At 41.7% G+C, this 25,977-nt stretch overlaps 2 protein-coding genes across 2 annotated transcripts; both read left to right on the top strand.

Moving 5' to 3' along the window:
* The first annotated feature begins 6,486 nt into the window (after positions 1–6,486).
* Positions 6,487–17,673, top strand: ctsk (cathepsin K). Its single transcript, XM_026317084.1, has 8 exons — positions 6,487–6,620; positions 7,846–7,972; positions 11,051–11,173; positions 12,195–12,347; positions 15,276–15,494; positions 16,526–16,691; positions 17,110–17,218; positions 17,421–17,673. The coding sequence occupies exons 2-8, from the start codon at positions 7,847–7,849 to the stop codon at positions 17,518–17,520; spliced, it is 996 nt and encodes a 331-aa protein (XP_026172869.1). The 5' UTR covers positions 6,487–6,620; position 7,846; the 3' UTR covers positions 17,521–17,673.
* Positions 17,674–18,824: 1,151 nt separating this feature from the next.
* On the top strand, positions 18,825–25,977 carry ctss2.1 (cathepsin S, ortholog2, tandem duplicate 1). Its single transcript, XM_026317113.1, has 8 exons — positions 18,825–18,981; positions 20,302–20,429; positions 20,563–20,685; positions 21,214–21,366; positions 22,415–22,639; positions 23,819–23,984; positions 24,482–24,584; positions 25,791–25,977. The coding sequence occupies exons 2-8, from the start codon at positions 20,304–20,306 to the stop codon at positions 25,888–25,890; spliced, it is 996 nt and encodes a 331-aa protein (XP_026172898.1). The 5' UTR covers positions 18,825–18,981; positions 20,302–20,303; the 3' UTR covers positions 25,891–25,977.

Raw genomic sequence — 25,977 nt, 5'->3', positions numbered from 1 at the left:
AACCCAGAAGGACGCGTCTCTGATTCATCGTATGTGCTGTTTGCCTGCTGCATGGTCTGTCCTTGCTCTTGTGGTGATTTGTTCCACTTTTTGTTCCGCTATGACTGTGTGCCCCCTCCTGAATCTCTGCCGGGCGTCTAATTAACCCCCCAAACACAGTTCAACCTCATTAGCCTGTCTGATGTTCCCCTCAGCCTTCTAACCCCAACTACACAAATAAACATATTTCATTATAAACAATGGTGGGTTTTCATTTTCAGCGTTGATTTCCTGGCACCTTGACCTCAGTCTGTCTGATTATTATTACAGGGGTACAAAAAGCAGGTCACAGGTTTCCAAATATAGCGTTTTAGAAAAAAGTCTCTAAATGCATCGTATTCACAAACAACAAAGTACTGGAGTATTAAAAAAGTCACATGGTAAAAGATCTTTTCAGTGCACAGTCTGAGCTTGGAATAAAAAGGCCAAAACATGATCTAATCTGTTTGGATGAACACAAGAATATAAAAGGTTTCTTGTTGTCTGGTTTTTTCATATGTACTGGTCCGAGAACAGAACACACAGTTCTGTTCAGAAATAATCCGATTTATGCCTTGGAAACTGAAAATGGTCAGATACTGCTGTTGTGTGTGTCTGAGGTCAGTAAGATGCTCAAAGCAGAGTTACTGATGTTGCTGTTAAATCAGGCCCCTTCCTGAAGAGCAGCTGACTCTCCTGGCTGAGGGACCAGTCTTCATCCTCCATCTGCTCACAACCATTCATCAGTGCAGCGTCAGCATCAGCATCATCCCACCAAGTGCAGTGTTTCTCTGCCATGAGGCTCATTCTAAAAATGTATAAAAATGGTATTAAAGAGGTATGAAAAAATATGGTGCTTATACCATAATGAAACTAAAGGTCACAGTGAACAAAGACATTATATTAGACGTCACCAGTGTCATCACAGGCCGGTTCACTGCACCAAATCTGCTCCTGCTCCTTGTAAAATGAGTCTGACCATGTCTGCTTGATTTCATCCAGCCTTATATTGCAAGAATAGTAAATGTATATTGGGGACGGCACAGCAGGGCAGTGGGTGGCACTGTTGGCTCACACAAAGTAGGTTCGAGGTTTGAACCCCAGCTAAGCCAGAGCCTTTCTGTGTGTTCTTCAACCCTGTGGTAGCCTCTGGTTCCAAGTAGGAACCAAAACTGGACATTTCAAATCCATTCAGATTCTTTTTGCTCTGATGTTAGCACTGAGGGGTTCTTATTTTATTCAGGGATTCACAAGGACTGGTGACCTGTCCAGGGTGGACCCCTGCCTTCCACCCGAAACAGAGCTGGGATAGGCTCCAGCAGATCCCTGTGACCCTGGTTAGGAATAAGGGGGTCTAGATGATGGATGGATGGATTCGCAAAGTTGTACATTTTCACACAAAGGCACTGAAGCGTCTGTCCACTAACAACCACCAGGTGGCGTCTACTCTTACATGAATAAAATAGAAACAGCTGATGTCTCTATATGATGTGAAAAAAAATAGCAGATTGGATTGAGATTGTCATCATAATTTCATAATTCTCATCAGAGTAATAGTTAAAACCTGTCATGGTAAATCTCAGCCTCTTCCTTGCCCTCACTTCTCCCAACACAATCAAGAAATATTTTCTACTGTCCTGTTTTTGATGGTTGGAGACGACTTAACAATAAAAATAACAAATAAGATTCGATCAGGTTTATTTTTATGTAATTTTGCACACGGTGTCTTGGTGGTTAGCACTGTCGTCTCACAGCGAGAAGGTTCCTGGTTTGAAACCCAGCGGGGGCTGTGCTGTGTGGAGTTTGCATGTTCTTCCTCCCACAGTCCAAAAACATGTATGTCAGGTTGACTGGTGGCTCTAAATTGCCCACAGGAGTGATTTGCATCAATTGTGCAACAATTGTGCCAAACAAAACATGAGGCTCGATTGATCCACTGTGGCGACCCCTGATCAGGAGCAGCTGAAAAAAGTTGCATCTGATATTTTCACCGACTCTTCTATTGGTGAAACACGTGACAGCCCATAGTCAGTTAGCTTAGCTTAGCAGTGGGCAAACAGCTAGGAAAATAAATCTGCCTGTCATGACCTCTGTAGCTCATTGATTAACATTATTAAACGTGCTTTATTTCATCTGTACAAAATCCAACATCTAAATATGAAAAGCTGTGGTTTAACAGGAAGTTACTGTGCTCTCCTTCTTATCCAGGAGCCCTTTGTGGAGTCTCCTCATCTCACTGTTGACAAGAAGCCAAGTAAGTGTTTAAGTGTGACTTTATACTGCAGTCAATACATTTTATTACTTCACATTTCAGAATGAATCAGTACATTTCAAGTAGTTTACTTTTCTTTATTAGTAGAATATGTGCTAAGCAACACATGCAGCCCCAGGTTCACTGCCTCACAGGAACTTTTTCTGGCTTTTTTTAACCTAAAATATTTGCCTACATTTAGAAAGAGGGTTCATACAAAAACCAATTTAACCGCCATGAACTCACTTCCTATTTTTACCCTTGACAAACAATCTGAGAGTGAAAAAAAAAAGACAGCCCCGTCTAATCTGCTCGAAGCCTTTAAAACCTCTCTGGTGTCTGCAGCACTAATCTTTGAACTGGTCAGTGAAAAGTGCACACAGTTCACATCAAGATTTAAAGGCTTTCGAGCTTTTCCCTCAGCGCATTGGCAAAGGAGAAGAATCGAAATGAGGACTGATGTTTTCAGACGCTTAAGCACAGTGAGATTCTACAGGGAAGAGTGTTATGGTCACACACACTGTCCAGAGGGAGTCATGTCCACTGGGGGTGCATATAGAAATAAGATGTCAATTGCTTTTTTCTCAGAGCTGCACCACTGTGATGTAAGATTACTGAGTAAAAACATTTCTTCAATAGCAAGAAGCCAAGACCTTGTGACGTCTAAGTCATCGGGTTGGTCATATGACTGGAGCAGCTTCCAGTTTTGTGGTGCGTTGTGTTGAAATGGGAAACAGATGCAGCCTAATAGAGGGAAGAAGAGGGAAGAAAATAGGAATTCTCTGTGAAACCTAACCGTCAGATTTCTCTTAAGCTTGCACAAGAAAGAAAGTAGAACCAGAAAATCAATCACAGCAATAAGATAATATCTGCCAGTGCTCACATCACGGCGTTTGGATTATAGAAATGCATTCTCAATACCAGAATATATGGAGATACGAATAGATTTTCTAACAGGCCAGATAAAAATAAAGCCATCGACCTCTTTTTAACCACCTCAGTATGGAATATTGGATTATAAATCTATCACCGGCCCCAGTTCCCCTTCTCATCAAGTCCATTTACAAAGTGGTCATGACCTGCCGCCTGATGGTCTGTGCGTTGGTGCTGAGGGGGGGTGGGGGGGTAGTCGTGTGACGGCTGATAGATCAATTGAAATGCTGTCATCCATGAGTCTCATTATCTAAAGTGGCCATAGAAGAACCTGGAGAAAGAACCTTAAAAGAAGCTTAAGACGCACTTTGCTGCCTGCTTCAGGAAAAAGATCCACCATGTGATCAGAGCAATAGTCTGTCAGCTGTCAGTGTGGAGAGGCCATTGTGAACCTTGATGAAGCTGATAGCTTAACTTAGGAGCTCCATCACTACATTTCATTCATCACATCACATCTGGAACATTTCTAAGGGCCCTGAACATTGCTGTCGTCAAGCCTCTCCTGAAGTAGAGCAGTCTTGATGCCATGGTACTGAACAACTACCAGCCCATATCAAACCTGCCGTTTTTAGGTAAAATCCTTAGGCAAAAGTTGTTTACCAACAACTTACTGACTTTCTCATACTAAACAACTGCTTTGATGATTTTCAGTCAGGTTTTAGGCCCCATCACAGCACTGAAAGTGCACTCATCAAAGCGACAAATAACATTCGTCTGAACACCGATGCTGGCAGAGACTCTATCTTAGTACTGCTGGATCTAAGTGCTGCTTTTGACACAGTGGACCATGTGATCCTGTTACAAAGGTTAGAGGGCTGGATAGGCATCTCTGAGGTGGTTAAATGGTTTAAGTCCTATCTTGAAGACAGGAAGTATTTCATTGAAGTTGGTAACTGTCTCAGTCCAAATGGCGTTGACATGTGGGGTCCCCCAGGGGTCCATCTTGGGATCCCTTTTGTTCAATCTTTACATGTTTCCTTTAGGCCAGTTAATACGCAGCAATAATGTCCTACCATAACTATGCAGATGACACTTTTACATTTCACTCACAGCTGGTGAATATGGACCAGTCGAGGTTAAGTGAACTATAACGCTGATAACGCCTATTCAATAGTAAGACAACAGAGTCGCAGGTCACCACATACTATAAAACTATAAAAGAGAAAAAGTGTAAGAGCAGCACTAAAAAAAAAATCAATGAGCAACTTCTTAAATCACAAAGGTTTGGAGCATTAAAGCACAAAGAGCATTAAAATGGAGGTTTTCACCATAATTCATCCTCTGAGGATCATGAATATCCACATTAGTGAAATCTGGACTATAGCTCCAACTTTATGGTACTATTGCAGAAACTGATCTTTTGAAATGAGATCTTCAAGAAAATAAAACATTTTCATATGGGAACAAAAATGCCACCAAAATTGGAGTATGCACACAAGCACAGCAAAGATCACTGACATGTAATGTTCAGGAACAATGGTATTTACAAAATAAAGTTTATAAATGATGTTAATTTTTAAGTGTTAAAGTGCCTATTGAATGCAGTGGTAAAAGGTGGATTACTGTGTTTGGAACAGTGTTAAATTATCTGACTGTAGCTGGAAAAGCAGGATTCTCCATCCAAGCTGTGCCACAGCCATGTATCACTGGACATATGATGCTTTTATATTTAGATGGATGACTATATGTGTCCTGTAGGAGTCACACGGCATGTTCATATATACACACAGACCCGACACGTTACACTGTTGACTAACAGCATGAGGAAGTACGCGTACACCAAAACCCAGACGATAAGCCGCAGGTAATAAATCAGGATCAGGATCTCATCTGTCATTGAAGCTAAAATCTCTTCTTCTAGATCTGATAAATGTGCAGGTGTCAGCTGAGGTCTAAAGAAGGTCTGCCTGGGACTTTTTTATCGACTATGTCCATTATGGAAAGACACTGCTGTCCTCCTTTTCCCTATGAGCGTGTGGTGGAGACTCATATAAGTCACAAAACCTGCACTATCCTTTTCCCTGTACTATCCATTTTCCATATGTTGTCCCATGTGGTTTTACAGTTCAGAAAAAGGTCAGTGTTTCTGGAAAAACAACAAAACAAATATTCCCGTCAACATCTCATCCATGACCTCCGAAGGTGCACAGTGTGTTTGTGTGTTTGCTGTAGAAACCTCGTGTGACACTTATTTCCAGTTTAACCTGAAGCACAACATTACGAATACTCTGAAATGACATTATTGAAAACTTGTCATGCTGCTTCACACCTTTCAGGTGCGACAGTGAATCTGTGAGCCTGCATGTGCAAACACATCGAGCCTAAACCGAATGCAGTCATTAATGCTATATGTGAAAGGCCAAAATGTCTGCTCACTAATTTAGGTATACTCACAGCAGACCTGGTGCATGAGGACTGACATGCTCCAGGTGTCAAACACCCTGCTGGCATGTGCCCGTGTTGTTGATCTTCAGGTATTAGTTCTTACTGGGAACACCTGAGCCCAGTTTGAGTCATCGGTCCACCTTCAAACAGCATGGTCTGGCCTGCAAACACCCCAATGAAACTGACAGCTCCTTTAAACAGCTGAAGAAATTACAAATGACAAGTAGGCGTCAGCAGATTAATCCAATTCTTCTTCATTATTTTGGCTGAAATGGGCAATTACCCAAACTAATAAAAATCCTTTTCCTACCAAATAAAAACAATTTAACATTTGAATCCGCTGATGATCAGGGGGATGTTTTTTGTCACTGACACACTCCAGACAAAACAGATCAGTTGAGTCTTTAAAAATGTTATCTTTAGCTGTGAGTGTACTTATTTAGTCATAAATACATGATATAAAGAGGTACCAGATCTGAGGTTTTCAAGGGCTTTAACAATATACATGGCATCACATGAGCAATGATTTTACTCATAAAAGGAAAAATATATGCACTGCTCCATCAGCATGAGGGTTAAGTTTCAACATGTTGTTGGGGTTAAACAAACTGCAGAATATTTTAAGTTGGTTGCTTCTTCCAGCCAAGTGTGAAGTGTGTGCTCACGTTTTACACTGGTCTGATAAATAAAAGAAGCATTTTTTAAGGTTGAAAAAGGAATCAAGTCAAGTTTCAGGTCATTTTTTGCAAAAATCCAAGACTGACTGACACAGACTGCAGCAGAGCACAGTTTACTGTCAGCCTCTATGCAGTTTGCAGATGTGTAATCCAACACTTGACATCATCTGGTTTAGTCAAACCAGATGTAATTCCCCTGCTAAGAAAAAACACAAACTCCTCCCCAGACCTGGAGCTCCCATTGTACTTCCTCAAAAATCCAACCGATATAAACTCACACACTGACCTACTTAGGCAGCAGAGGAAGGAGGCCTCAGATCCAAAGGACACCAAACTCTCCGACTTTTGGACTTAAGGTAAAATTTACTGATTTCCTGGAGCACAGTTTTACTTTTCATTTAGTGCATTCCTACTCACAGAGATGATCAGTCTTAGACTTATGGGATTAGGAAGGACTGCTGCTAATGTTTTGCACTAAAGGTAAATGAACTCATGTGAAACTGGGCTGAACTCAAATGATACAAAACTCTCTTCAGTACTTACACTGATCCAGAGGACACCAAACTTAGTACTTGCATCCAGGCTCAGATTCATAGAGGTTTTTTTTCCCAGCTAATAAAGAAATGAGTCCTAATAGGATTAGGATTAATGACTGATCTTTGACCCAGTTGCACCTTAATAAAGGGTTTTTGCACTGAGGGTCTGGAGTCTGTTTGAGCTCTGCAGAGATGTGACATATACACTGGAATTTAGAAAAAGTCATATTAAAAATCTTTTATGTAAGATATTGTGTACTGGTTCAACAACCTGCAAACTCTGTAACTGTATATGGGTCCTGAGACTCTGCTGTTTAAATCACTTACAGGTGAAGCCAGGCTCAGTATAACCAGAGTAGGAAGTAGAACATGTAAAGCATGTTTTCTGCTTTTGTTTTGGTTAAACTTACCAGGTCAGTGGCTTTTACTGGAACCACTGAGCAATGATGCAGATTAAAAAGGCAGGATGTTAATGAATGACAGATGGCAGAGAGAAGCAGCGCTGGTGAAAAAGTTGTGCGTCTGAAACCCTCCTGAGAGAGCAAGCGAACGCACTTAATAAGAAGTTAACTTCTTTAGTTCAGTGGAGAGACTCTTCCTGTCGGGAGTCTTAGTCACACGTTTGGTATGAAGCTACAGACACGTGACATCCATTACTGTCAACTCTTCATAGTGAAAGAAAACAAAACATCCAGACAAATTCCATGAGCTCAGTATTGTCCTCAGACCTCAGCCTTTTATTGTGAGGTGCCATTGAGCCTTGGACTGCAGAGACCCCCCCTCCAGGATAGAAACTACAGTAACTACATTAACAAGCTTTTGGTCCTCAGTGACAAATAGTCATAATAAGGTTGTCAGGAGATGGAAGTGTTTATTACTGTAGTTATTGATAACAACAGCACAGTAAACACAGCAGCTTTAGTACAAAGTCTCTTTATAGGTGGAATTAAACTGAATAATAGCTTATATCTATAAAAATGTCCTTACAGCTGCTCACAGCTCAGCAGCTCAGGGACTGAACGTGAGATTGTCTTTGTTCTTTCAGGATGTTTTCAACTGTCGTCGTGATGCTGCTGCTGGCGTCCACCGCTGTGGGCAACCAGGATGAAGCGTCTCTGGACTCCCAGTGGGAGGAGTGGAAGCTCAAGTACAGGAAGGCGTACAACGGACTGGTCAGTGGCTGCTTGTCTGTACTGTGTGTTTTAAAACTCCTCAGCACAAAGTTAGAAAATAGTAAAGATTACAAAAAAAAACAACACAAAAATGCCATGAAAATATGCAGCAGTTTAAAATGGTCTTTGTAAAGTGTTCAGGTCTTTTTGCCCTGACCTGAGAATATTAATATCTGAATATCTGAAGTCGCAGCACTTTCAGTTCTCAGCTGACTTGCTCTGGATGTTTTCTTCAACTTGGGAAAACACAATTGCACAAGTGTAGAGACAAAACAACGCACTGATTTCTAAGCTGCATTTTTATGGTAAGACTACATGTTTTATGTTTAGATTATTATTAGATTAGATTATTAGTCGGACAGACCTGCTTTTTGTTTTGAAAGTGTGGAGAAGTTCATAAATTCTGCCTTCATATGCTTATTACTCCAAATGCAAAGTGGCAGATTTCCTGAGAATCGCACAACACTCCACTTTGTGACTAAGGTTTAACCAAGAGCCAGTTCAGAGAAAGGAGGTGCAGACAGATAGAAAGATCAGAGCGACGTTAATAGAAAGTCATGAGAAAGTTTCATTAAGGCTGGAGTCTCGTCTAAGTCAACACAAATATCACTTTAGCCCTTTATTTAGTTGTTTGCAGGTATGAATGTATAGAAATGCTCTGAGCGTTTACTTAGCTCTCTTTTCGTTTTTCTATCTTAAAGTTGTTTGTGTTTCCTCGTCTCTTTCTTCAGTGAGCTGCGTTGAGTGAGCTTGTGGATTTCTTTGGGTTTCAGTCACTGTCAACATCTGGCTCAGTTTAACAGCCAGTCAGTTCAGTGTTGGCCTCCTCTCTCTCTCTCTCTCTCAGCTGGCCTCTTTCTCCTGTCAGCAGTCTTGTGGTTATTTATTTATCCTACTCAGAAAGCATTAAACCAAGCAGATGTACCTCGTAGGAGTTTTAAGTAGCCTGCCGCCAGAATGAAATGTGTTGTGTGTGGACTCTTGTTCTGTCATTAAAATAGCTCATCTCCTTTGAGTTCAAACACGAAACACTTGTAAACAAGTAAAAAAGTAAACCTTAACAAGAAGTTCTTAGACAAACAAAATGAAGAATAAAATCAACACAATTAATTCTAATACATTTTAGATTTAAAGACAGACAGATCCCATGAATAATGATAGAATCAGATTGGAAAACAATGAGTTTATTGACTGTCTGCTACTTTTTATCCGTGATAATAACAGAGCAGTTTTCAATTAAAAAAACCAAACAAACCCTTTGTGGTGATGATGACTACACGTTTCTTTACTGGGAGGAAAGAAAAGATATTTCCAGCCTCAGCTCTAAGACAAACCTGACACATCCCTTATTGTTGACAGAACATGAGGAACACTGTCTCTGTAAAACGAGACTCAGTGCTGAAGTGACTCATTTGTCCACAACACACAAAACAAGTTAGTGTTATCTGATATCGATAGCTGTGAATCCTCAGCACATATGTTTCCTTCAAGCAGCCATGCAGTAAAGCTCTGGACTGTAAATGCTGAAGGGAAACAATGAGAAATGTGAGGCCAACGCTGACTGCTCCACTTCTGTGTTTTGGCCCCGAGTGGAAACAAGACAGATGGAGTTAAAGAACAGAAAAGCAAAAGTAAAGCAGGACAAGCACAATGAGAATTTACAGTGACTGGTTTGTCTCATTCATAGCCAGTAATCCAGACAAGTGCAGCTCCAAAAGGCTGCAGACTCATTTTTACCAGACTGACGTCACTTATTTGTTTGTCTTGGTTTGGAAGGTTCTGGTTTGACGGATCTACCTGACCAATATATAGTAGCTGTCCTCAGAAACCTTCTTATTGTTTATAGTATCAGTACAGCAGGTGTTACATATTTCCAACAGTGGAACTTTGTTTTATATTTAGTTTCACTTTATTTAGTCTCTAAAACTGCCAGTTTCTAGTTTCTGTCCGAGCACAGGGAAGGACATGTAGTTTAGTTGGTGTTAAATTTACTTCCTGAGCCCTTCTTGACCTTTGACTGCAGGTCTTCAGGGCTCCACAGCAGTGGAGTGTGTGTGTTTGTGTGCAGTTCATCGACAGTCCTGCATGTGCAGCGTGGGTTGTGTTGTCTTTACTTGTGTGTACATGCATGTGTGTGAGTTCATACGATCATTTTGTGGTGTGCATTAATTCTCCACACCTCTTTCTCTCTCTCTCTGCCCTCATCATGATATTAATCTGTGTTCCTCCTCACATCATTTGCATTTTCTACTTCGGGAAACACACAGAAAGAATGAACACACCTTGAGTTTGTATGTTCTGTAAATGAAAGTCAGCGTCTAAGACCAACATGTCTTAGCCCATAATAGACACACACACACAGTGGGGATGAGGTACCAATACCCTGAAAACAGAAATGATGATGGCACTGGGCAGTAATGATGCTGTAACTATAAAGCTGCATTAGAGTGTGAATATCGGAGTGTGAATGTGCACTGATTTAATTGGCCTAATTAATGAAATCAGGCTGTAACACAGACAAGCTTTTCTTTCTTTGCTAATTAAAATGTAAATTTGCCCTATTTGACCAGACTCTCTTCAGTCAGGTGTCAAGGAAAATGTGATATTGAAATATAGGAGCCAGAAGAACATTAATCCTGACCTCCTTATGAATCCCATCAGTGCCAGGTGAAATGAAGCAGCTTGTCAGTCTGTTAATGTGGCTGCAGATTTACATTTCTAGACCGAAAACACCAGAAAACCTTTTACAGCCTTTTCTAAGAGTTGACAAGAAATGAAGTGTGAATTTGGAGCACAGTGTGCACCGCTCGTTTCTTTGAAGGTGCCTTTGGTATAATCTTGTCAGCTTCTGTTGATAATTATTGTGGATGTCTCCATGTTTAAAAGCTCATAAATAACATGCATCAGCTCCACTGTCAGCAGCCTGAAACGAGCTTTTGCATCAAACCTGTTATTTTTCTGCATAATGAAACAACAACACTGAAAGGATCATTCATTTAAGAGCAGCTAAACAAATGTTTATTTCCTCTTCAAGGGTGATGCACATACACACCATTTATTTTCTTCTGTTTGTCACAGGCTGAGGAGGAGATCCGCAGAGCCATCTGGGAGAAGAACCTGCGCATGATTGAAGCCCACAACCAGGAAGCAGCTCTGGGCCTGCACTCCTTCTTAATGGGGATGAACCACATGGGAGACATGGTGAGCCTGAGGTGGTCCTGCATGCTCAGGGCCACATTTCTCCCCAGATCTCATCCTGTGTGATGCCAAAGGGTCTCGACCCAATACAACCTAGCAAATAAAATCTAGCAGACAGGCGAGAGTTTAGCATCTCATCGTCCAGGGTTCTTTATGAAGCCCGGACAGACATAACGTCTCTTTGCTTCGACATCATCACATATAGTGGTGGTACTAGAACCACCAAATCTGAAAAGTGACATATTCATTTATTGTTTCCATGTTGTGATTGGCTCAGTCCAGCTGCTGTTTCAGGTTAATGAAGTCTCAGGGTGTGATCCAGGATCTTGTTTTTTGCCTCTGCTGTAACACAACAGTTGTGTGTACAGCAAAATGCATGAAGGACATCATGTAAAATGTCATCTCATCTATCAGCGACAGGAACATGTGAAATCTAGAAAAAATGGTCAGTTTCATGTTATTGCAGGAACAGGTGGCACTTTGGTTTATGTTAAATGAAATGGAAGAAGTTAACAGGTTTGCCTGGGGAAATACATTTTTTAGATAACTGCTAAATGTCATATAACCAGCAGTTTCTTTGTGTCAGCCTGCAAACAGCACAGCAATCAGTCGCTGTAATCTCTCTTTTGCTCCTCACATCCCTCCAGCTCATCACTATTTTGTACATTTTGTAATTTTCTATGTGCTGGTGTATGTCTTTGCTTCAGTGCAGTGCAGAGACGTGACATTTCACTTTGAAGTTAAACCCATCTCTTCATGAAAACGTTTCATCCCTCAGTCACCCTGCTGAAGCAAATCCTCCCTCTCCCATCTCTTCTTAATCTAAAAATAAATCCTCTCACCCTCTATCTCTTGTTCTTGTTCCAAAACATTTTTTATCTCACATAATTATTCCAAGAACTAAGAAAAGTTTTGAACCATGAGAAGGGTGGCACCTACTCTGCACTCTGGGTTACTTATTTAGGATCTAGAAACTCCTGAACCATAAGAAAAGAAAATGTTAACATAAATGCTCTTTGTGCAGACTCTAGAAGAGGTGTCTCGGACCATGACCGGCCTGAGAGTCCCCATGGAGCATGAGCGCAGCTTCACCATGGCTCTGAGCGATAGGGTGTCCAAACTCCCCAAATCTGTCGACTACCGCAAGAAGGGCATGGTGTCTGCAGTGAAGAACCAGGTGAGAAAACACTCACCTTTATAGTGTAGAGTGTTTGGAGTCTTTTCCTGCTGTTTGCATCTGCTGCACATGAATTGATGTAATTTACATTTATCACCAAAAAGTTTCATGACAATGTGAAAACAACACGATGGGGTCAAAGGGGACACTAGGTCTGCAGTTTCTCTCAGGTTTATGCAGCCTTATAGGAACAACCAGCGCTGTTTATTTCCCAGACCACAACTTTTCCCTCCCACTGCTCTCACAGTGTTTTCAGGTGCAGCAGGACGCAGCTGTTTTCAGTGAAGGAGCTCTAAAAAGCCACTGTCCACAACCCGCTCAGCAGCAAACAGCAGACGGGCGCTAAGTTAGAGACCTGTTGGTGAACGTAGAGAAGCTGATATTTGCTGGTAGAGAACAAAAAGGAATTAAAATATTCATCATGTCACGTTAAAATGGAAATCACTTATCTGAAGTTCACGCCACAAACACGCCATGTCGGCTCACAGGGCTGCATATACACTTCCTCTACACACTGATCCATCTACGTTTCTTCGTACCACAGTCATCCTTTGCCCTTTTTCTATTTCTTCTCCTGTCTCTCTTATCTGTCTCTCCTACAGGGGGTCCGCCAGGTCCTCGGGCAGCAGGACCTGGCGGAAGCCTCTGAAGCCTTCCCCACAATGCAGATATTAAATAACCATCTTTCATCTATGAAACATCATTTAATCCCTTCTACTTCCTGTAGAATAAAACTGTCATTCTGTTTTCCGTGAAGGTGTAGTCCTTGCTCGTGAAAGGGGATGTCAGTGCTGTGTTTTAAATAGAGGTTTGAATGTACAAATAGCCGGTGCATGAGACAGAAGCACGTGTGTGAATAGTTCTGGTCTAATTACTCAGAAACTTTGGCAGAAAAAGCAGCAGGTTTGCTGTGATGGAAGCCAAGGTATTTTTTATTTCTGGGGAGTGGAAGAGCAGTTGAGAAATCACAGCATCAGTTCAGGGAAATGGCGACAAAAACAAAGCAGATGTGCTCAGCTGACCATGGCATCCTAACTCTTGAGACCACGTGATAAAATAATATTTATGCCAGGCAGGGCAAACTGCTATGACTCTGTAATACAGAGAGTAAAAACAGGAACAGCCATTGTCTCATGTTACAGGAAGTATTTTTGCAGCAGTCATATTCCTGTTAGTAGTTTTCTGGTTAGTTGACTTACAAAATAGTAGTTTACCGATAGAGGTTCCTGTTGGGGCTTTGCAGTAACACAGAAATTCATTGATTGGGAAATGTGGTTCTTGCAGGCAGAAGCAAAAAGGATGTCACCCCGCAAAGAAAAGCTTTGTATTCCCTGTGGAGTGGTGGCCTTTCCAGAGGGCAGCAGCACGTCACCTTAAAAAAGGCTGAATGGTGTTTGAGGATGTGCTGAATATTTTCTGTAGACAAACAAAAAGCATACCAGAAAACATCCTTCACATTTACCTGTTATAACCTTCCTTCTGCCAGCCAGAGAGCAATCACATAACTTGTAAAGAGTAAAGTAGAGTAAGCAGCCAGTTCTCACTGCTGATGCACTTTAATGTTTGAGGTGATATGATGTTTCTATAATTTTGGTTTAGTTTAGTTTCCTTATAGGTCTGAAAGGACACGAGCAGATTTATTTATTTCATAATTAGTCAGACTTTACCTTGTAATAACAATGATGTCTCCCTCTGGTGGATGAAAACCAAACTACAGGGTTTATTGACTTTCCCCTCGGCTTCCTGTTCTATATGAATAATTCAGCGTGCAGGCTGCACACTGCATGCTAACTACTCTGCTGCTCCCTCCACAGCTCTGTTATGAAATCTGTATTGTGTTTTGATGTTTTGTTTTTGAGAAAGATGGAGCATTAGACCACGTTCGGTAGGTCCCCCAGTGAACAGCTGTGATTACACATTTACAAAGCTTTTAATTGGAGCAGCCGAATGTGCGGAGGGTTTTTATTTTTTGTGGAGCAGCAGAGGTGTTTTAATGACTCTTATGGACTCTTATGGACTGAGAGAGCATGAACACAGCTTCTCTGTTCTTCAGGCCAGACATCTCATTCTTTAAAGAAACTTTATGAATAGTATAAATATGAAAGATAGCTGGACATCTCATTCCAAAGCTCTAGAGATTAATGTGCTGCTTTCAGAGACTCCATTCATCTGGAAACTGGCTCAGCATGAGGCTGGTATTAAGTCAAGTTTTTCCACAGCATCTTAAGTCGCTGGCTTTGTGCTTCTATCCAGTTCAACTAAAGATGTTTTCTTTTATCTTGATTAATGATAAATCTGAAGAGGTGGATAGATCTGTGTCCTGTTAACCAGCGTCCCATCCCTCTGCTCTATCTGGCTCACTTTGCTAGAAGCGATCCTTCAAATCATGAAAAACAAGACCTGAGCAAAACATCAGGAGTGTCCACACACTTCTGGCCACACACCACGTATTTATCGTGGAGCACCATCCAACAGGAAGCTGCTAAGACTGTGTTATGATTATTCTGGAGTTAGGTGGAGAACTGTGATGGACCACAATCCTTTAAAAGCTGCGTTTGCAGGTTCAGAACTTAACGTTCATCGTTAGTGATATTATTAAAAGTTATAAAACAACATGTCTCACACTGGACAGAAAGGCCTTTACATCTAAGGTTGTCAAACACTGACACCTAGTGGAGCAACAGAAGAACGCTCAACTTTTAGATTCCCTTGAGGCAGATTAGATATTTCCTTCTTTTTTTAAACTCACTGTCACTTAGGATCCGTATCCAATCGAGCTCTGTCCTTTGATTTTCTTTCTTATTTTCAATGTACAGGACTTCACTGGACTGGGATATACACATTCTACATATTTGTAACCGAACATGAAGTACTGTTGTGTCTGTCCTTTATCTCTCTAAATGAAACTCCTCATTTCACTCCTGACAGGGTTCCTGTGGGTCCTGTTGGGCCTTCAGCTCAGCTGGGGCCCTTGAGGGCCAGTTGGCCAAGAAGACGGGTAAGCTGGTGGACCTCAGTCCTCAGAACCTGGTGGACTGCGTCACAGAGAACGATGGCTGTGGAGGAGGATACATGACCAATGCTTTCAATTATGTGCAGCAAAACGGAGGCATCGACTCCGAGGTGGCCTACCCGTACGTCGGAGAGGTGAGAAAGCCTTAAGGTTGAATTCGTCTTAAAAGCCTGTTTCCTGTGACTGTGGTAAAAGCTTCGTAGAGGAACTAAGGTTCACCACATTAAAACGCTTTATTTTTTGTCATGTGTCAACACTTTTTCCCTTGTGTTGGTGTGACGTCCTGCTCTGTGGCTACAAACCACAACTGGCAGCAGTCAGTGCCCAGTTTGCCACCTGTGCCCTTACAGACTTGTAATAACATAGAGGGGGAAGAGACAAGTCGTCATTTTTAATGAGTGTGTTTTGTTTTCGAAGCAGTTTAAATGATAGTTTTTATGAGTCATTTGAATGTCACATTTAACGGGGCATCCTGGTGGTTTCATATTGTAAAGTTGTGTCTGTCCAAAGGAAGCAACAGCATACAAACCTCCAAACCTTAATGTCCGAGTGTAAGAAGGACAAACAGTTTTGTTACCTTTACACAGAGTCCTGCTCCCCGTCCCTCTTGTTCAAAGCGTTCATGTTAAGTGAAGTTACTGCTCATTGTGTCGTCACAGTGTTATCGATCTTCAGCAAAAAACCGAATGAGTGTGTTTCCCCAGAGGTTATGGAAAAATCCTTCGTCTTGGTCGAGAGACTGTGAGGACTTAACACTTAGTTAACCACAGTCTTGTTCACCACACGTGATGTACAGACAGAGTGAAACACAAGTGGTTGCAAGTTCCTCTCTCATCTTGCCTGTATGCTCAAAAAAAAAAAAGATGGTGAGTCACCAGAAATTACGAGGTAGAGACTCTCCCATGGTCTGAAAAGGAAGTAGAACTGCTTATTAATGATATGACAGTAAAATCACAAGGTTGGCCATAAGTTAGTCAGTTTCTTTAGTTTTACTTTTCAATGAGGGCAGCACAGTGGATTAGTGGTTAGTGGTGTTGCCTCACAGCAAGAAAGTTCCTGGTTTGAAACCCATCAGGGGTCTTTCTGTGTGGAGTTTGCGTGGGTTGGATGGATGGATATATGGATTTGGATGATGCATTGAACTTCCCATTGTCATCATTTGCAGGACCAGCCGTGCCACTACAACTCCTCAGGCATGGCTGCCCAGTGCAAAGGCTTCAAGGAGATCCCAGTGGGCGACGAGCACGCACTGGCTGTGGCGCTGTTTAAAGTGGGTCCAGTATCTGTTGGCATCGATGCCACGCTCAGCAGCTTCATGTTCTACCAGAAAGGTCAGCAAACTGCTCCGGCATCTGTCTTCTGTTGGCGCACACAGACTCACGGTGTGAAAGAAAAAGAAAATCTGTGTAGCACAACGAGATTCAAGGAGCGAATTTAAACACATTGTGAGGAAAAGAGTAATAGCATCAACGACTGGGTTTAACAAACATTAAATCTTATGGTTTGTAAGTTTTACTGTGGCTGGTTTTAGACCATTCAAGGTTTTTGAGGACAGATTTGAAACGGTGCTTTGAATAAGTAACTTGTCATAAACATACAAGAGAATTACTGTCACAGTGAAACGTCACATCATCTCAGTCAAAGTCCAGGTTAGATCAACCGGATCATTTTGAATTGTATGTTGCTACACTGGGACACTTCCCACGTCATCCTCCTCCTCCTCACTCTTCCTCTCTGTCACATGTCCAGGTATTTATGCCGACCCCGAATGTAACAAAGACGACATCAATCATGCTGTGCTGGCAGTGGGTTACGGAGTCAACAGCAAAGGGAAGAAGTTCTGGATTGTCAAGAACAGGTGGGGCATGTCACCGGTCTGAGCGGCACCAGGTGGCTCATAAAGCCGCCAAGATGAAAGGCTTGTTGTTGTTTGTTGTGGTACCAGTGGTTTGATGCCTTCCGCCGGCCGAGGTCATGACAAACTGATGACATGAAACGCCGTTTGACTCCCGGCGATGCTCTCATAGCTCTTTCCTCAGTCATTTCTCTTTTCCCGACAGCTGGGGCGAGGAGTGGGGCAACAAGGGCTACATCCTGATGGCACGCAACCGTGGCAACCTCTGCGGCATCGCCAGCCTGGCCAGCTACCCCATCATGTGAGGACACGAGGAAGACGAGGGACGACAAAGGGGCTCTACTCTGACTACTACACTCAGAAAAATCCACTCACGAATGTATGAAGAGTCCATCCCAAAGACAAAAAAAAAACTTGTTTATGCAGATTTTTCAAATTGAACATGTTGTTGTCAAATGTTGTAACGTTCTTAAACATGTCTGACGAGGACATTTGGTTATCTTGGCCTTGTTGAAGCACTTTGAAGCCCTGCAGTCTTTTTAGTTTCCTTTTCAAAGCAGCAGACGTCAGTAAAGAAACACTTACAGCTTTAATACCTCCAGGCCATGGTCTCAGGAAACCTGAGCCACAACACAGGGTTTGTACCAAAGTCTGACCTGCAGAACCTCCAGGCCTCAACATTTCCCAGTGTTCGGCCAGTAGTCTGTTATACTTCCCGTCTCTAGTTCTGTGTGAAGACTAATAAGTTTAGGTTCAGTGTGACAGGAAACATTGCTGGCCAATGGGAACTCCTCCTTCATTTTAACCAGTTTTCCTCTTGATTGTGTTGTAGTTGTTCTGATGATTCAACTGTAAATCGATGTTTTATATGAAATTGAATAAACATTTAATTTTGAAGCTGAATGGATCATTTTGAATCTTCAATGCAAAACCAAGAAAACTGAACTGAACTTAACCCGAAACTTTATACCTGAAGAATTTAAGTCCAGATGATTTGACAATGACAAACCAACATCTGGCATAAACATCACCTTTCATGCCTGACAGCTCAAATATTTTAAACTGATTCACACGTCTCGGGATTTCCAGGACATTTGCACTTCACATTTGTGTTTCCTGTACTCTGGTTTCCTCCCCCAGTCCAAAAACATGTATGTCAGGTTGATTGGTGACTCTAAATTGCCCATAGGAGTGAGTGTGAGTGTGTGAGGTTGTTTGTCTCTATGTGGCCCCGTGATGGACTGGGGACCTGTCCAGGGTGGACCCCTGCCTTTCACCCAGAGAGAGCTGGGATAGGCTCCAGCAGGTCCCTGGGACCCTGGTTAGGACTAAGGGGGTCTAGATGATGGATGGATGTAAGGGCTGTTAATCGATTAAAATATTTAATCGATGATTGTCATGAGTTAACTCGTGGTTACTATCTGTTCTAAACGGACCATAAATTAATACCTTTTCATATAGATACTTTATGCAAATGTTGGTTCATTATTAGTGAAACTGAGCCAGTGGCTCAAACAGACAAACCACCTTCATTCACATCGACAACAAATGAAATGGATGAAAACCAAATGAATAACTCGCCTATGGCGCAGTTCACGCAGCTGCTCCAGGTGCTCACCAAACCCACGAGCGGCTGCGTGTTTCTAAAGAGGAAGAACTGCGACCGATCATGTGACAGTTTCTTCATAAATATCAACCAGGAAAAAGGAGCCAGAGCAGATTGAAGCGAGAAAAGCGACGGACCGGACGCTCAACACAAGTCAAGGGTAAATTTTTACATTTCATCCGAATCTTCTGCCTTTTTCCGTGAGTACATCCATAAAAGCTCTAAAGATAAAATAAGCTCTGACGTGACTTCACTTTTACTTTCGTTTTTATGTCTGACAAAAAGTTTTTACCAAAGAAGCAGGAACTCATTGTACTGTAGTACTGTAGTACAAGTACTGTAATAACTTCTTCTCAGGTTTAGTGTGACCCCTGTATGACATGTTCATTAAGGCCATCAAGTCCAGCGTGACCTGGTTCTTACCTGTCGTTTAAAACGCTGGGATGTTTCTTTATTTACCTCAGTCTGAGCCTTTCACACAGAGATCTGTACCTGAGCAGGTGACATAGGCAGCACACAGCACCACTAGTCTGCTCTGGGTTAACAGATGAATTACTGCTTTATTTCCTGCTATTTGACTTGATTCGATTATACGGGTTGTTTATCTTCCTTTGACAGATCAGGTAAAACTGGAACATCTCAACAATGTGAATTGAGATTCCATGATCTGTTTTTTAGACTTCCTCAGTAAACGCTTCCCTAAAGCTGCTTTATATTTGATCAAACAATAACCGATGGCTGCTCACAGCCCTGGTGGCCAAACCTTTTGCTCTCTCATCAGTTTCAGTTCTTATTCTGTGACAGTGGACTCACTGGGGGAGTCGCAGTTTGTACAGTTCAGGAGCTTTACATTTGTAGAAGTGATACTTAAGGCTGCAGCTCGTCATCACACTGATGAACATGATGTTCCTCTTGTTAATGTGGATGGTCAGAAATAGCCTCGTAACGTGTCACTAACGCTAAGCACTTTTTTAGAGATATATATATTAGCAGGGACGACTTCAAGGATTCTAAACCAAAGCAGCGGTAAAAACAGCTTTAGCTTTTATATACTCAAGATAAAACGCAAAACCTACAATTACAAAATGATTTGTTGAACATTCCTGTAGTTAAAGGTGCCTAAGCTGCTCCTTTAAAATGTGATAGGTCATCAAACGATCTAATATGAACATCAAGTCCATTTGTTCTATAAAGTTCAGCTCAGTTTATCAAGGTAAGAGTTTAAGTTAGAACCTCAAGGAGAAATGTTCAGTTTACAAATCCAGAATTCAGGAATTCAGGAGGTAAATAGAGTTTACTTAATGTACTGTAATGGGCAGATTTGGTCGTGACTAGTCCTCCATCTGTGACATGCAAACTTTGTGTGTGTGGTTTTTATTTATGTGTTTTCTCTGCCAGGCGGATTGTTGTCTTGGGGTTTTAGCTCCATCTCATCAAAGGTCAGGTGACATCCTGTCTTTTCTCGTGTGTGTGTTTACAGTCATGATGTTGGTGAACCTGCTGTTCGTGTCCCACTTGTGTGTCGTGGCAGCAGCCATGTTTGAAAGCAGGCTGGACGCCCACTGGGAGCTGTGGAAGAAGACACATGGGAAGACGTACCAGAACGAGGTTTGTGAGAACCAGATTTTCTCTGTCCGTCTTTGAAAAATCAAAGTTTTCACAACATGATTTCCTCCAGTTGAAATAAGTGATGCAAAAACCACATCAGCTCCATGACCTCGTTTTTTTTCTTTGTGCTAAGGTGGAGAACATGCGCCGCAGGGAACTGTGGGAGAAGAACCTGATGTTCATCACCATGCACAACCTGGAGGCCTCGCTGGGGCTCCACACCTACGAACTGGGCATGAACCACATGGGAGACCTGGTGAGACAATCACTGTACTCGTTTTATTACCCCAAATAAAATGGTTTTTACTTCATGATTATCAGATGTAGGATGACTAGTCTGGACTTTGAAGCTGTTTTCATACAGGCTGAAATAATAATAATAATAAAAACTGGACTCGCCAAAGCTCAGTGTCAGTAAGTTTGCAGTCATTAATTCAGAGTTTGGGGATTTGACACAACAATACACAACGAGGTGTAATTCCCATAGTGGAGTGCCCCCTTCTTTTTCAAAGTCCTGTTTTTGTTTCAGCCTAATTTTTGTTGGCTTTTTAAAGCAGCAGCCTCAGTAGACATCCACTTATTTATTCAGGTACATGGAGATTTTAAAAAGCAGCGATCCATCCTGTTTGAGAAGCTGCCAACAAAAGAAGAGATGGGACTGTTTAGCAGACTTCTGTCCCAAACCAAATGTGTCTTTATTCAAGACTCTGACAAATGAATGTGGGTCACCGGGAACTAAACACAGTGCTGCTCATGTCAATATCAGTTGTCTGCTTCCTCCTAGACAGAAGAAGAGGTCTGGCAGTCGTTTGCTTCACTCACTCCCCCTACTGGCATCCAGAGGGCGCCATCTCCCTTTGCAGGAGCGTCGGGTGCTGCTGTACCCGACACCATGGACTGGAGAGACAAGGGCTGTGTCACCAGTGTCAAGATGCAGGTTAGAACCGACCTACGTGAGTTAGTTCCTGTCTCCTGCAGGGTCGGAGCTGAAAGCTGAATAACTGAAATAGACACAGTTGTTCTGTTCTCGTCGTATCGGTTGCTCTTCACATGGGAAGTCGTTACTGCAAACACCCAGTTTTGCAAGTTTTCGGTGGAGAAACATGAGAGCACTGCCTGCCATCCCTTAACACCAGAAAGACCCAGTTAAATAACTTCCAACATTACCTCATCACCTTTTCTTCACCTGAGTGTGTAGAAATGTTCCTGGATTTGTCTGTGTGTGTTTTCCTGACCTCTTGGATCTCAAATACCCACTGAGGTTTATTAGTGTTCAACTCTATAAACTGCACATTCACACAATATACTGGTTTTATTAGTACATGTACACTTTCCTCTATGTTGTTTTACTTTGCTTTTTACTGGGCAAGACGTGTGGTGTTCAGCTGAACTCTTCTGTTGATAAAAATATTTCAGGCTCCGCTATATAAGGACATAAAATTCTACTATGAAAAACTCATCAAACTGCTAAAATGAGTTTTGAGGAAAGAAAAAGATTTTTCGACCCAACTTATTACCAACTTGTGTTGTGCAGATGAGTATCATTCAACCCGAGACACACCAGTATTGATTTTGGCATTCCTTCTCTTCTGTGCAACATGTTAAAAATAATTGACAAATAAGTAAATTTCCCAAGGAGTCGGTGGAGTTCTTTAACCTCTGAAACTCTGCTGGACTCTCCACTGGCCCCGTCGGTACGAGCTTATGTTGTGCTGCCAAACGTGTAAATGCATAAACAGGAAGATACGCATGAGATATTCATCATATCTTCTTTTTGTGTAGTGCTGCAGCAGCAAGAACTTAGTGAAAAGAACTGAATATGTATTGTTATGTTATCATATGTTGTCTACCTGTGTAGAAAGGTGTTAATTCTAACTTTAAAGTCTTTAAGCTGCACACGTAGATGAACAGTGGGAGTTTGTTGCATCTTAGTTCTGTTGCGTTGTGTTCGTGGCATTATAGTCACACTGCTCGTTTAATTCCAGGGTGCTTGTGGCTCCTGCTGGGCCTTCAGTGCTGTAGGAGCCCTGGAGGGCCAGTTAGCCAAGAAGACACAGAAGCTGGTGAACCTCAGCCCCCAGAACCTGGTGGACTGTTCAACCAAGTATGGCAACATGGGCTGCAATGGAGGCTACATGCACAAAGCCTTCCAGTACGTCATTGACAACCACGGCATTGACTCTGATGTGGCTTACCCCTACACAGGACAGGTGAGTAACTGCTTCAATCCTGAGCTGATTGTTTTTGGAAAATCCATTCAGCGTGGACTCCAGGGAGCTTGGGAACCCCGGGAAACAAATGTGATCATTTAAATCCCATTGAAACTGGACAAAACTCGTACAATAGTATTTTCAAAACAGCAGGTTGGTCTTAATATGCATATTTTCTGCAGCTGTAGCCTGAGAATCTGTATTGTGATGCAATGCAAGATACTTCTGTGTTTCTAGAAGTTCTCAAATAACACGAAGAATCTAAGTAACGTGGCCTCAGTTTATCATTTTACTTTACTTTTATCTGTTTAATCTTGCAAACAGGTGTTGTCGCCAAGAGCAGGGCATGAATGTTAAATTACACCGTTTTCATACTAAACAAAAGTGGTGTGGAGTAGTCAGCGAATTAAAAACAGTGTTGTTTCTAAGTGCAAACAGAAATTCAGCACAAACCCAAGTTTACAGTGAACAAATTCCTGTATGAGACAACAATGTGGGTGTACAAGAAGTTAAGTCCGACCCTTCAGGCTGTAGACTGCAGCACTCTTCTCGCTTGTCTGTGGTCTGCTGTTATTGTCTCTTTGGAACAACAACAAATTAATCGGAGCGGACAACGTGTTTGTCCTCCAGGCTTCATCTGGTTCGCCGTTGTTCGTGTTTGTGTGGAGGAGGAGGGCATTTTCTGAGTGGTTCAGATTGTTCCAGCCTCGCGGAGGTGTCGTGGCTCTAATTCCACCAAAAAAATAAATAAAAAGTTGATCTGTGATGAGAAATATTCTTTTGATGAGCACAGTGACCATCTTCTGGGACTGAAATTCACTTTCTGGTACAGCTGCTGAGAGAGGGCACTCTGTTGTTCTTTTCAAAACATCTAGTACACACACTTGTGCACAGGCTCACAGATAAACGAGCATGGCAGGAGACATCTGCTGCTGTGTGCACAACTGCATTTTCTAACTAGATGGACAGCAAACTTCTTTTAGCAGAGCTGGTGGAGTTTCTGACCAAAAAACTTTGAATTATCACATAATTTTCAAGATAAGCAAAGAAAAGTTGATCAACCTGTGGGTCTCTGGCTCCAGAGGGGCCATTATTAGTTGCATAGTTAATGCCTCGTTAACAGACACTGTACAAATAAATAGCAGTATTCTTAATAAATATCCTGTGTGTCTAATTCAGGACCAGCAGTGTCACTACGACCCCTCGCACCGTGCCGCCAACTGCTCCAGCTACAGCTTTCTGCCCGAAGGGGATGAGGGGGCTTTGAAACAGGCGATCGCCACCATCGGACCCATTTCAGTAGGAATCGACGCCAGAAGACCGTCATTTGCTTTCTACAGGAGCGGTACGTAACTCATCAATAATAGTACGTAACTCATCAATAATAGTACGTAACTCATCAATAATAGTGTTCAGTAATAAAATAATAAGCAGAAATTTGTGAAATCTTTGAAAAACTAAACTAATTATTATAAAATGTTATTTCATTGTTTATTTCAGTGACTCTTATTTCCATTTATTTTTAAAATTTAATTATAGACTGATAATGTCAATAACACAATAACAATAGAGGTGACAGGTAATATGTCATTAGGAAAAATCCTCCTAAACAAAATGAACAAAAAGTGTTGAAAAACTATTAATCAAAAAATATATAAAGATAAAAGGATAAAATAAAAAGTTACGATTGTAATAACTTCGTAAACAATTTCACTACAGACTTTTATTTATGTATATTTCCACAAATATTCTGTGTTTATTGATTTATTGACTGTGTTTATTGATTTATTGTTACTAAGATGACAGTCTGTGTTTTAATCATTTGAATCCCTTTTATTCCAGGAGTGTACAATGACCCGACCTGCACCCAGAACGTGAACCACGCTGTGCTGGCTGTGGGCTACGGCACGCTGAACGGACAGGACTACTGGCTGGTGAAGAACAGGTGAGGAGTCTTTACTGGTCTGACTCTCTCTGTTCCACACATGCACTGCACAACATACTTATGTTTAGTTCCTTTATGTTTGTGCTGCAGCTGCTCCTCTGCTCTGCAGGAAGGTCCACAGTGGCAGCAACTTTCAGAACAGAAATAAATATTTTTCTCTAGTGGCATGGTGATATTATATATATCACTGTGTGAATGCAGGTATTTTCTGTTCTAATACAGTGACATCAGAAGGTATTCAGACATTTTTGTGTTGAAGACCTAATATATCTGAGATTTTTACCCATAAATCTGCACTGAGTAACTTATATCCAGTCAAAGTGAAGTTTCTCATTTACAAATAGCCAGAGCCTTTGTGCTCCAGAGTGTGGTCAGGTGTTTCCTGTTTGCTTTAATTATCTCTGAGCTGTGTCTAGAAGCTGAATGGAGTCCAGGTGTAAGAAGTTGATGTGATTGGACAGAGTTTAGAAAGGAAACCCTCAGTTCACGCTGCCTGTTGGGACAAACACCAAGACATGAAGTCTCTGCAGAAAACCTTTGCAGTGAGCCATAGATCAGGGCAGTTAACACATTTTTAAAGCTCAGGGTTCCCATGTTAATTGTGAAGAGAAAGTTTGGAACCACCAGAACAAACTGAGTAACCAAGTGTTAAACTGCTTTGTTTTAATTGTTCAAAAGTATTTGGACACTATCAGTTATGGGTCTGAAAACTTTTGTAAATGAGAGATTCAAGTTTTTGATCCTGAATCATTTTGAGAAAAAAACATTTTTTATCTTTGTGTGTTATTGAGTGTAGTTCAAGGAACAAATGAAACCAACACAACACAAAGTCAAAACATGGACATGTATTTCCTGAATCAACTGGTTATGTTTTAGGCACATGGAGCGTTTAGCTCTCAGCATGGCCCCAGTCCAGACTTTCACACTGATCTCAACAAATAATAGTTTGTCAGTAGGAGAGCAAGTGTCTGAAGGTCTTCAAATAAATATGAGCACAATCATGCCTTTATTGTGTGGTTTTAATGTTTGAACCAGCTTATTTGGCTACGTTTAGTTTCAGAACGTCAGAAAAACAACCACATATTCATCCACTGCACAGTGACTTTTACCTGCACTCAGGCTTCCACCCCCAGCACCTACATATAAAAACAGGGGAAGGTGGTCATTATTAAAACTGCACTGTGTCTTTTCCCACTCTTTGTCCAGCTGGGGAACTTCTTTTGGAGAAAGTGGCTACATCCGGATGGCGCGCAACAAGAATGACATGTGCGGCATCGCTCTGTTCGCCTGCTATCCCATCATGTAGCTGCAGAGAGAACTGAACTGCCTCTGTTGTAAAATGAATCTTTCTTTTTATGGCTTTTACCTTTTGGCTTTAAATGCTAAACTTTAA

Source organism: Mastacembelus armatus, chromosome 16 (assembly GCF_900324485.2).
Source record: "Mastacembelus armatus chromosome 16, fMasArm1.2, whole genome shotgun sequence".
Lineage (NCBI taxonomy): Eukaryota > Metazoa > Chordata > Actinopteri > Synbranchiformes > Mastacembelidae > Mastacembelus > Mastacembelus armatus.
Note: the sequence above shows the minus strand (reverse complement) of the source record. Positions and strands in the feature narration are given on the sequence as shown.

What these genes read in the sequence shown, in the direction of transcription:
- ctss2.1 (XM_026317113.1), top strand. Translation starts at nt 20,304, where the DNA reads ATGATGTTGGTGAACCTGCTGTTCGTGTCCCACTTGTGTGTCGTGGCA. An exon ending in GGAAGACGTACCAGAACGAG is followed by an intron (nt 20,430 to 20,562) that starts GTTTGTGAGAAC and finishes CTTTGTGCTAAG; the next exon opens with GTGGAGAACATGCGCCGCAG. An exon ending in ATTTGCTTTCTACAGGAGCG is followed by an intron (nt 23,985 to 24,481) that starts GTACGTAACTCA and finishes CTTTTATTCCAG; the next exon opens with GAGTGTACAATGACCCGACC.
- ctsk (XM_026317084.1), top strand. Translation starts at nt 7,847, where the DNA reads ATGTTTTCAACTGTCGTCGTGATGCTGCTGCTGGCGTCCACCGCTGTG. An exon ending in TGAACCACATGGGAGACATG is followed by an intron (nt 11,174 to 12,194) that starts GTGAGCCTGAGG and finishes CTCTTTGTGCAG; the next exon opens with ACTCTAGAAGAGGTGTCTCG. An exon ending in CCTACCCGTACGTCGGAGAG is followed by an intron (nt 15,495 to 16,525) that starts GTGAGAAAGCCT and finishes CATCATTTGCAG; the next exon opens with GACCAGCCGTGCCACTACAA.